Genomic DNA, 10546 nt, shown 5'->3' on the forward strand with positions numbered 1-10546 from the left:
AAACCCCTCACTCTCCCGATGCCAGCCTGCCTGCCTCCCATCCCCCTGATCAGCATGTTTCCATTTAACCCTCCCCACCCACCCCCTGATGGCAGCCTGCCTGCCTGCCTCCCATTCCTCTGAGCAGCATGTTTCCATTGAAACCACCTCTCACCCCCTCGATGCCAGCCTGCCTCCCATCCCCCTGAGCAGTATGTTTTTACCCCCGCGCCAACCCTACCCGGCACACCAGAAACCCCCGTTGACGCAGCCAACCCTCCTGCCGCTAGACGGCCAACAAACCTCGCAGCTCCAGCAGTTTCCCAGGCACAGTAAACATGCTGCTTCACAGTCTTCTACTGGCCTAATTTACTCTGCCGTGTCCCGCATGTTAGTGGTGTGCCGGGTAGGGTTGGCGGCGGTGGGGGAGGGGAGTCGTGGCGTGTTACCTGCCGCCGGTCCTTAGATGCACGCATGCGTACTCTTACCTGCCACAGCCTGACAGATCAGGGAAACACGCGGTAAGAGTGCACATGCGCGCTTAGCATTTTATTATATAGATTTTGGGAGCAAGATTTAAAAAAAAAATCTCTTCATGCCCTCTGTCAGGGTAAGAGGGTGGAGCTCTTGGTATCCACCCAGGTAGCCGTGGCATTGAATATCCGGGATCACTGCTGACTGCTGCCTCCCGCAGTTTCAATATTGGGGCCCATGATTTTCATAGAGCAGGGGTGTCCAATGTCGGTCCTCGAGGGCCGCAATCCAGTCGGGTTTTCAGGATTTCCCCAATGAATATGCATTGAAAGCAGTGCATGCAAATAGATCTCATGCATATTCATTGGGGAAATCATAGAAACATAGAAATAGACGGCAGATAAGGGCCCACGGCCCATCTAGTCTGCCCACCTTAATGTCCCTCCCCTACCTTTGCCCTGTGAATAGATCCCATGTGCCGATCCCATTTGGCCTTAAAATCAGGCACGCTGCTGGCCTCAATCACCTGTAGTGGAAGACTATTCCAGCGATCGACCACTATTTCAGTGAAAAAGAATTTCCTGGTGTCACCTCGTAGTTTCCCGCCCCTGATTTTCGACGGATGCCCTCTTGTTGTCGTGGGACCCTTGAAAAAGAAGATATCTTCCTCCGCCTCGATGCGGCCCGTAAGATACTTGAACGTCTCGATCATGTCCCCCCTCTCTCTGCGCTCCTCGAGCGAGTATAGCTGTAATTTGTCAAGCCGTTTTTCGTATGGTAGATCCTTGAGTCCCGAGACCATCTGGGTGGCCATTCTTTGCACCGACTCCAGTCTCAGCACATCCTTGCGATAATGCGGCCTCCAGAATTGCACACAGTATTCCAGGTGGGGCCTCACCATGGAATATGAGGCCCCACCTCATAAATCCTGAAAACCCGACTGGATTGCGGCCCTTGAGGACCGACATTGGACACCCCTGTCATAGAGTAAAATATAACCAAAAAAATGCTACATGTCATTCGGGACAGGAAATGATTTTCTCGGGATTTTGTATTCCATTGCAATGGCTTTTGTTGCTGGAGGGGGGATACAAGAACAGACAGCTACTCCCAACTAACGTTCAAATGACATAGAGATAAGAGTTACCTCCATAAATAAATTGCAAGTGGTAATCAGTATACAGGGCAGGGGTTACAATTATTTTATTATGTTTTAAATTGTCAGCTGCCTTGAGTTTTCTGAAAGAATGGTGACGGAGAAATAAATGGATAGAATTTACGTACACAAAACATATTTTGAGCTATGGGTTGTTTTTTTTATTTTCTTTTGGGGGAGGGGGCGGTCTGCTGGGCGGAGAGTGTGGTGCAGTGGTTAAAGCTACAGCCTCAGCGCCCTGGGGTTGTGGATTCAAATCCCTCGCTGCTCCTTGACCCTGGGCAAGTCACTTAATCCCCCCCATTGCCCCAGGTACATTAGATAGATTGTGAGCCCGCCAGGACAGACTCATGTAAACCTTTCTAAGCTTTCCTGGGAGAACGGTTTAGAAAATTGAATAAATAAATGCATACACAAAACGGTTACATTTTGAGCTATGGGTTGTTGTGTTTTCTTTTGGGGGGGGTCTGCTGTTTTAATTTTTCTTTTTTTTTCTGGTGTAACACATTCCTTCTGTTTGCAGGGCTGGGGTGCAGAGTATCACCGTCAGGATGTGACGAGTACTCCATGCTGGATCGAGATACACCTACACGGGCCTCTGCAGTGGCTGGACAAAGTGCTGACCCAGATGGGTTCGCCCCATAACCCTATTTCATCAGTATCTTAATGAGAGCAGGGGCTTTCCTGTGTCTGTGGAGTCCAGAGGCTTGTGTACACTTGAAGGGATGGATGAGTCGGACTCGTCACAGGACTGGCACGCGGAGTTCTTTAACGACCGCCTTCGATACTTGACCTATGCGACCAACTGTTCAGTTTAGAACTGTTCAATTTAGATGTTAAAAATAAACAGAAGAAAAAAAGCAATGAAAACCCACAGAAACGTTTACCACGTTATCCTGTTACGGTGGACTTTTTTTTTTTGTTTGTTTGCATCCTGGCATTCCTTCGTAAAACTGATCAGTGCCGTTCAATGGGCAGGATTTTATGTAATAGGGATTTTTGACAATTTTCTTCTTCTTGTTTGTTTACAGAAGGGAGAGGAGGTGACCAAGCTTTTTACATCTTCCCTCCACAAACGAACAAAATTTCCGAGAGCTGTATCTGAATTTTATCATGCTGTTCAGATGTAGCACCTTAGGAGTCGCTTCCTCTCGTGTTCAGCGTTTTCATGGTTTGCGTCCGTCCCACGTGTGGCTGCAGGGGATGCAGCGCTTGTGTCGCCATCCCCGGCCCTTAACTGACTTTTCCAGCAACACCATTCTTAAGGTTCCCCACCAGATTTTTATTGCTTGAAATTGCTAAGCAGTTTTACCTTACAAAAATAGATGGGAGGGGGTGGTTTGTTTTTCTTTTTTTTTTTAAATTACAGTTGTTTTGTTTTGGCCAAATGTAACATTTATGAATCAGGTGGGTTCAGAAATCCCTTTTAAATCATATCCAATCTTTTATTTTTTTTTTTTTTTTTTTACACCCTCCTTATTTCACTAATGTTTTTTGTACTGGTTTTCTCCTGTTTGTTGTTCATAATTAACGGTTCTTGGGAGTACTTTAATTCCGAACCTGTTTGTTTGTTCCTAATTAATGGTTCTTGGAAGTGCTTTAATTCCGAACCTAGTGGGGACTTCCCCACTGGAAGTTTCAATAAATGGTTGTTAATGCTTTTCATCAAACTTTGTATTGTCCTTCTTTATCACCTGGGTCTTTCCCTGACTTTCAGGTGCACCTTTGAAGGGTGGATTTAGGGAGCTACGTGTTTAAAGCCTTGCATCCTAGAATGAATATAAACCAGTTGGAGGAGTGAAGCCGCCTGCCCTGCAAACTGGAAGCACTGGGGTTGTTCTTGGCAGTGAGTCACTGTGTTTTGGATGGGGCAGTACTATGATCACCTGGCACTAAAAACCATTATTTTAACCAGCCTCCTTGCTCACCTTGAGAGATAAGAGCAGCAGCTGAGGCTATACTCCTAACACAGATTCCAACCTGATTTGCATTTTGAAACCAAGCCACACAGAAAAATGTATGTATTTTTTTAAAAAATTTATATACTGCCTGAAGACTCCACTGTTTCCATATGGCAAAATACATAACCATGAGTCATACAATTGACAAATACACAGCATCCTGAAGTAAATAACTCCACACACTCAAAACAAAAATGCAACCTAGAAAACTTCAATATTAAAAAAAAAGAAATATAAGAGGAATCAGAGCAGACTTGAATGAAGTAGATCAATAATAAGCATCTACAAATAACGCAGAACATAAGAATTGCCGCTGCTGGGTCAGACCAGTGGTCCATCGTGCCCAGCAAGTCCGCTCACGGGGTGGCCCTTAGGTCAAAGACCAGTGCCCTAACTGAGACCAACCCTACTTGCGTACGTTCCAACTCGTCTAACTTTGTCTTGAATCCCTGGAGGGTGTTTTCCCCTACGACAGCCTCTGGAAGAGCGTTCCAGTTTTCCACCACTCTGGGTGAAAAAGAACTTCCTTACATTTGTACAGAATCTATCCCCTTAGTTTTTAGCAACTTCTTAAAGCTGTAATGATTAAGCACTACAAGAGATCAAACAGCCCCCCGAAAATATGAATGTTTCTATGAGTTTTGCCAGAAAAAAATCCCACTCCTTTAAAACCTGGTTTTGCAAACTGGCCAGAAATTACTTGTATATAGCTCAGTGGAAAACCCTTGAAATGGTTCATTTTCAGTCTCACAAATTCTTCTAATTTTTAAGGAGGTAATATTATAAAGCTGTTTCCACATGTTGCATATTGAAATTGGCTTCGATAAAATAACGCAGGTGTAATACAAAGGAGCACTTTTATAGAAAACTGTACTTGGGAATTCCTATGGGCATGATTTGGGCAGGGGCACAGTTGAGAGATCTTCAAATAGGGCAGGGTTAAATGGCCATTTTTCTCAATGAAGGAGGGTAAATAGTGGAATGGCGCAGGGAATCTGTTCTGGGACTGGTATTTAACTTGTTTATGAATGATCTGGAAACTAGGCATCCAAATGGCGGATGAAATTTAATGTGGATAAAAGCAAAGGGATGCACATTGGGAAGAATAACCCAAACCATAGTTACTAGATGCTAGGGTCCACCTTGGGGGTTAGTACCCAAGAAAAAGATCTGCGTGTCAGTTGTAGACAATACGATAAAACCTTCCACCAATGTGTGGCAGCAGCCAAAAAAAGCAAACAAGATGCTAGGAATTATTAGAAAAGGGATGATAAACAAGACTAAGGATGTTATAATGCCTCTGCATTGCTCCATGGTGTGACCTCACCTGGAGTACTACATTAAATTCTGGTCTCCTTATCTCAAGAAAGATATAGCGGCACTAGAAAAAGTTCAAAGAAGAGCAACTAAGATGATAAAGGGGATGGAATGCCTCTTGTATGAGGAAAGGCTAAAAAGGTTTGGGCTCTTCAGCTTGGAAAAGAGAAAGCTGAGGGGAGATATGATTGAAGTCTACAAAATCCTGAGTGGAGTAGAACGGGTAGATTGGGTATAAGTGGATTGATTTTTTTTTTCTACTCCATCAAAAATTGCAAAGACTGGGGGGACACTTGATGAAGTTAGAGGGAGGTACTTTTAAAACCAATAGGAGGAAAATATTTTTTCACTCAGAGAATAGTTAAGCTCTGGAACACATTGCCAGAGGATGTGGTAAAGAGTGGTTAACATAGCTAGTTTTTAAAAAGGTTTAGACAAGTTGCTGGAGGAAAAGTCCATAGTCTGCTAATTGAGACAGGCATGGAGGAAGCCACTGCTTGAAGTTGAATTTAAACTTAATGTCGGTTCCCTGAAGCAGTACCGAAACGTGGCACGTTGGAACCAGTGAATTTCTTAAGTTAAGTCTTATTAATCTCAATACATTTTCAAGTCATTAATAAGAGACGTTACTCTAAACCTTCAGGAGTTTGTGACAATACAATGAATTACTATTAGTAACAATTCAAATTCGTAATGAGCACTGCGATGATTGGGTGGTGAGGCGGAGTCTTCTGCCTTCATGTCTCTGAGCAGAGTTCGTTTAGGAGTTCAAACACATTAACATATTAATTTTGGTTAATTTATTTTGACCTTTCAGAGTGACTTTTTTCAAGGTTTGCATCAGGATTTTTAGTCCCTCAACAGCCAAGTAGTTGAACCCATTGCCCCTAGAGTGTCTTTGTCCTGGATCAGTAGCATGCAATGTTGCTACTATTTGGGTTTTGGCCAGGTAATTGTGACCTGGATTGGTCACTGTGAAGATGGGATATTAGGCTTCCACCGATGGCCCTCCCCAATGACCCACCGACAATTGCCATGACCCACCTGAATCCCAAAAAGATGGCAGGAGGGGATGCTCACTCCCTCCTGCCCGCAAATACCTCCCCTCTTCCCCCCCCCCTCCTGCTTCAGAAAAAAAAATGGCAAGAGGGATGCCCACTCCCTCCTGTATGCAAATACTTCCGCTCCCCCTCCCCCTGAAGGAAAAGGCACCAGAGGCCCCCTGCCCACTCGCTCGGCCCTGGTACTCGTACCTCCTGCTCCGGCTCCTCCCCGATGACACTGGATCTTAGGTTCCTCCCTGGTGCATCACATGATGCACCTGGGGATGGGCCTAAGGCCCGCATTGCGCAGAGTGGCCAGCGGAGGAGCAGGAGGGACTGAACACTCCTTATCCTGACTTAAAGGTACCTGGGGGGGGGGGTCCAGGTCCCGGTACGATGGTAGGAGGGAGGTCCGACAGCAGGAAGGCATGGGCTTCCCTCCTGCCATATTTGTGGGGCAGGGGGGAGCATGTGGTGGCAGGAGGGAGTGGGCATCCCTTCTGCCATTTTTTTTTTTTGGTTCGAGGGGGGGGGGGCTTTTTTATTGGACAGATATTTTGCATGTGTAATACACACGCAAAACATCTGTGCCATTTAAAAATGAAAAAAATCTGGCACTAGCCTTGACAGCAATGACAGGAGGCTGCTTCTCCTGTCACTACTGTCAGGGCTCTGCACTGACTCAATCGCTCACTGCAAATCGGCCAACAGCGATTGAGTCGCTATCTTTGAATCTGAGCCTCAGTGAAGCTTGCACTCAGGTTGATGACTTGTTTGTTTTTACCTTGTTATATATTGCAAATGATTAATTTGTTTCATCTGTTTGTTAATGATATAAACAGAACAGCCATTTTTTCTCTTGAGTGGGGGGGTCCCCCACACTACTCCCTATTCTGTTTCCAGAGCAATCTGCTTTGGTATGAACTGAGGAATTGGAGGACAGCTCAGAGGGATCTGAGGAGGAGCAAAAGAATGCTAATGAGACTCTCTACAAGAATTCTTGCAAGAAGGGATTGACTACCCACAGGTTCAGGAATAAAGTGACTTGTCTAATAGAAAGATTACCAAGGTAAGAATCTAATCTTTCCATGCTTAGCCAATCAGGTCATAGCTTCTGCTTAGCCTGCAACAAGTAGTCAAACTGTATGTCTTTTAATTGACTTCTGAAAATTAAGTATAATACCTGTGCTATAATTTTGTTTGTGCCCCAGTGCTCTTGGGATGTAATTGTGGCCCTGATTACCTTGTATATGATCTCGTTCCCCCCCTTCCCACACACACTCCTTTCCCTCTCCTCCAGATTTTACTCCCCATCTAGGCTGGGTGCTCATTTATCAACCAAAAGTGGATAGTTAAGCTCTGGCTGAGATGGCTAGAGGCCAGCTACCTGACAGGATTTGAACTCGGATTATGGGCACAGAACCCACTTACTAATTGTACCATAAGGCCTTGCTGGGGTAAAGATGACAGGAGAAGGCATTGGCAAACCACACTTCATGTGCAGCAGGGCTGGTAGTCTTGACCAGAGGGTTAAACCCGCATTAGTTGCATGGGTTCATTTGTTTTCATGCTCCATCTCCCATCGCTCTGAGATGAGCTCCACCCCCTCAGTCTTACAGTATACAAGTAAGGAGCAATCTGTTCTGCTCGAATTTAATCTTTATTATTTTCAGGTTTTTTAATGTATATTTGGAGGCTTTCAGTGCTGTAGAGGGTCCCGGTCACCCCGGGGCATCTCTGGCTGTGAGAAGATACAGGGTCTGCGGTCTATAGCCCACAGGTACATGATTCCTGTGTGGCTATTCTGCATCAGTAGTTCACAGAGCTCAGGGTCCATACTCTTGGGAGCAATCTCACCCCTTGGTTGTCTATAGTGGGCTTGAGTGGTTCACCCCAGGTTTTGTCCGCAGTGGACTTGAGCGCAGACTTGAGTGGATCCCATGGCAGTTTATCCAGGATTGGTGCCGACTACGTTCCTCCCCCCCTTGACGTCGCGTGGCTACGGTGAAGGTCTGAGGGTCCAGTTCCATGTTGGGAACTGGATAGCAGTCTGTTGGACTCCAAGCTTGTCTGAAGCCAAAATCTTCTCTCACCTTTGATCAAAGGTTTCCCTATGCAGCTTTAGTACAGAAGCATGGCACAGTGAGTAAGGCTATTACAGGCTATGGGGAGGGGGGGTCTTAAGTCATTTTTAAAGGTTTTTGAGGTTAGGGATCAGGTCCCCCACCTCCCAAATACCCTCCCCTGCATTTATTTTTAGTTTGCATTTTTTCTCCATTGTCGTTTTAGGCAACAGAATCGCTATTGTGGCATCCATCTTGGTTTTCCCAATTTTATTTATTTATTTATTTTATATATATAATATTTCTTTATTGAGCAAACCAGTACACACATAACATAACAGAGTAAAGGGACATCCAGCAATCCAGAAAAAACCAAAGCTTCCATCTGTTTCAGTTCCCCTTATTTTTGACAGAAAATGGTAAAGACAGACTCCTCAGATAAGAGATACTTTGAATTTATGTCAGATTTGTGGTAGATACCTAACTGAAGGGGGGGTCATTCTTCCACATGCCGCACAGCATGTGTGTGGGGGGGGCAGGAGCTTCAGGCTTTGTCTCTCCTTATGCTTCTGGTGTCTTAGGTGCTCAGCTAAATTCTGGCAGGAGCCAGAGAAAACGGACTTAGCATGTCCGGGGAAGCGTAACCACATACCAGTGGACAAACACTAGAAGCCAGTGTAGGAGAACCTGGATGGTGGTTCCCTACCAAATTCATACACATGATGATGCATGAAGCCTTTTAAGTTTCAAAAGCCCTCGGTGGAAATAGCACCAGGGTTTTTAGCAAAAGGTGCAGGGTCCACTCCAAGGAACCATACAGATTTGTCAGGGACCCAAGCTCTGGTGAGTTCGGAGGACAAAGGTTCAGAGTCCATGCCTTTAATTTCTCATTCGGGGTCCTCAGCTCTGGGAAATTCAGCATCCCAGCTGGGAGGGGCTGACCACGATCAGGCGGCAGCCCTAGATCTCAGAGATGACCCAAGGGTGTGAAGGTTCTTCAAACCCTCTGACCTGCAAGGTTTGATTGCGGAGGCGCTCCAGGATTTAAAGTTGGATCTGCCTCAAGCCCTCCATAGCTCTTGACGGCACCAAAGAACAGAATGCCTGTTTCCCTCATATCCAGAGATAACTAAGATGTTGACAGATCAATGGAATGTTCCTGAGGAGATGGGCTCTCTGCGATCTTTGCAACTAATGAGGGTTTAACCACTAGTCTTGTTTACAAGAAAGAAGATTAGCAAGGTAAGAACCTAATCTTTTCATAATCTGCCAAGAAACTGTCACGCAAGTAGCGGCTCTATAAGTATTAGTTAGTCTCCTGTACACAAGTAGCGGGACACAATCTCTACCTTTTCAGTCTGCTTCCTAGTTTTATAAACCTCATTGTGCATAATGTTTGTACCAGTTACCCATGTTGGGCATCTTCCCAATGCAGCATTTTTCATGCTAAGTACTGAAGCGTAAAAGGTCAAGGTGGACTTTTTGTTACCAGTAATTTTGTTTTCTGACACCATCCACAAAGGGAGTTGCAGCTTCTTTTGTTCTTTAATTAGCAAACCCCACCCCCGCAACGTTAAGTGTTTAACCTTCAACACAATATATTTTCCGTGACTAATTTTAACTTTTCTGATTTATTCTTTCATTTTTGTAGTTCTACCGAACTTCCCCTGTACCCTTCGTCTTTCATCGTTTAAGACGTTTCTTGTTTTCATTATTGTTTCCTGCTTGACCTGGACACATGGAATTTACCTTTGTTTTATGTTTGGTTTCCATGGGTGGGTGGGCGTGCACGCTGCTTGGCACCACTGGGAAATCTCCTTCTACACCCCCCATTTCCTTTCTTTTTGACCTCTTCCAGTGAATTCTGCATGGTTTATGGATTTCAGCCAGGAAGTTGTGCGTAAGCTTAAAGCCTGATCCTTGTAAATTGTATTTTGTTTTCTTCTTCGTATTTTGTTTTCTTCTTCAAATTTTGTCTGGTGTGATTTTAACAGTAAAGCAAAAGTGAGACTATCTTGCACGGATGTGGAGTACATCAAAAGCTTTTCAAGAGAAATTTCACTACTCATCTTTCTTTATTTTTAGTTCTTCCTGCCCTTTGTAACTTTTCTGCCTCTCCTTCCACTACAAATTTCACCCCTGTCCTCCTTTTTACCACTTACTAACTTTCCTTCTCCCTTTCTCATGCTCTAGCTCTCCCATTTCCCATCTCATAATAATAGCTTTATTTATATTCCGTCGTACCTTTTCAGTTCAAGATGGTAGTGGATGGTTACAAAGTGGGATTGTGGGAACAAAGTGGTTATAAAGTGGGATTGTGCCTTCCCCAGCCTCCTATTCCCTTAAATCTTTCATCTATATATTAAATCTTTTTATTAAAGTAATAAAGATGTTTAGTATTATTGATAATTGATGGAAGGGGGATATAGTTATGCTTCTATATAATAATTATATTAAATGGTGTATTCTCTGTAATATTTGCTATTTTTAATCAAATGTATTACACTGTTGTAATTTAATAAAATAATAAAAAAATTTTTAAAAAATCTTATC

General features: G+C 44.3%; 1 protein-coding gene across 10 annotated transcripts in view; it reads left to right on the top strand.

Moving 5' to 3' along the window:
- The window catches only part of SMAD1 (SMAD family member 1), a 164069-nt gene extending 160795 nt beyond the window's left edge, over nucleotides 1-3274 (top strand). For all 10 annotated transcript variants that reach the window (XM_033940029.1, XM_033940025.1, XM_033940030.1 and 7 more), the window contains one exon: nucleotides 2133-3274. In XM_033940029.1, coding sequence (XP_033795920.1) covers nucleotides 2133-2276 — 144 coding nt within the window. In that variant the 3' untranslated portion in view covers nucleotides 2277-3274. The remainder of the gene's footprint in view (nucleotides 1-2132) is intronic.
- Nucleotides 3275-10546: the final 7272 nt, after the last annotated feature.

The sequence above is a fragment of the Geotrypetes seraphini genome, chromosome 1, assembly GCF_902459505.1.
Source record: "Geotrypetes seraphini chromosome 1, aGeoSer1.1, whole genome shotgun sequence".
Classification (NCBI taxonomy): domain Eukaryota; kingdom Metazoa; phylum Chordata; class Amphibia; order Gymnophiona; family Dermophiidae; genus Geotrypetes; species Geotrypetes seraphini.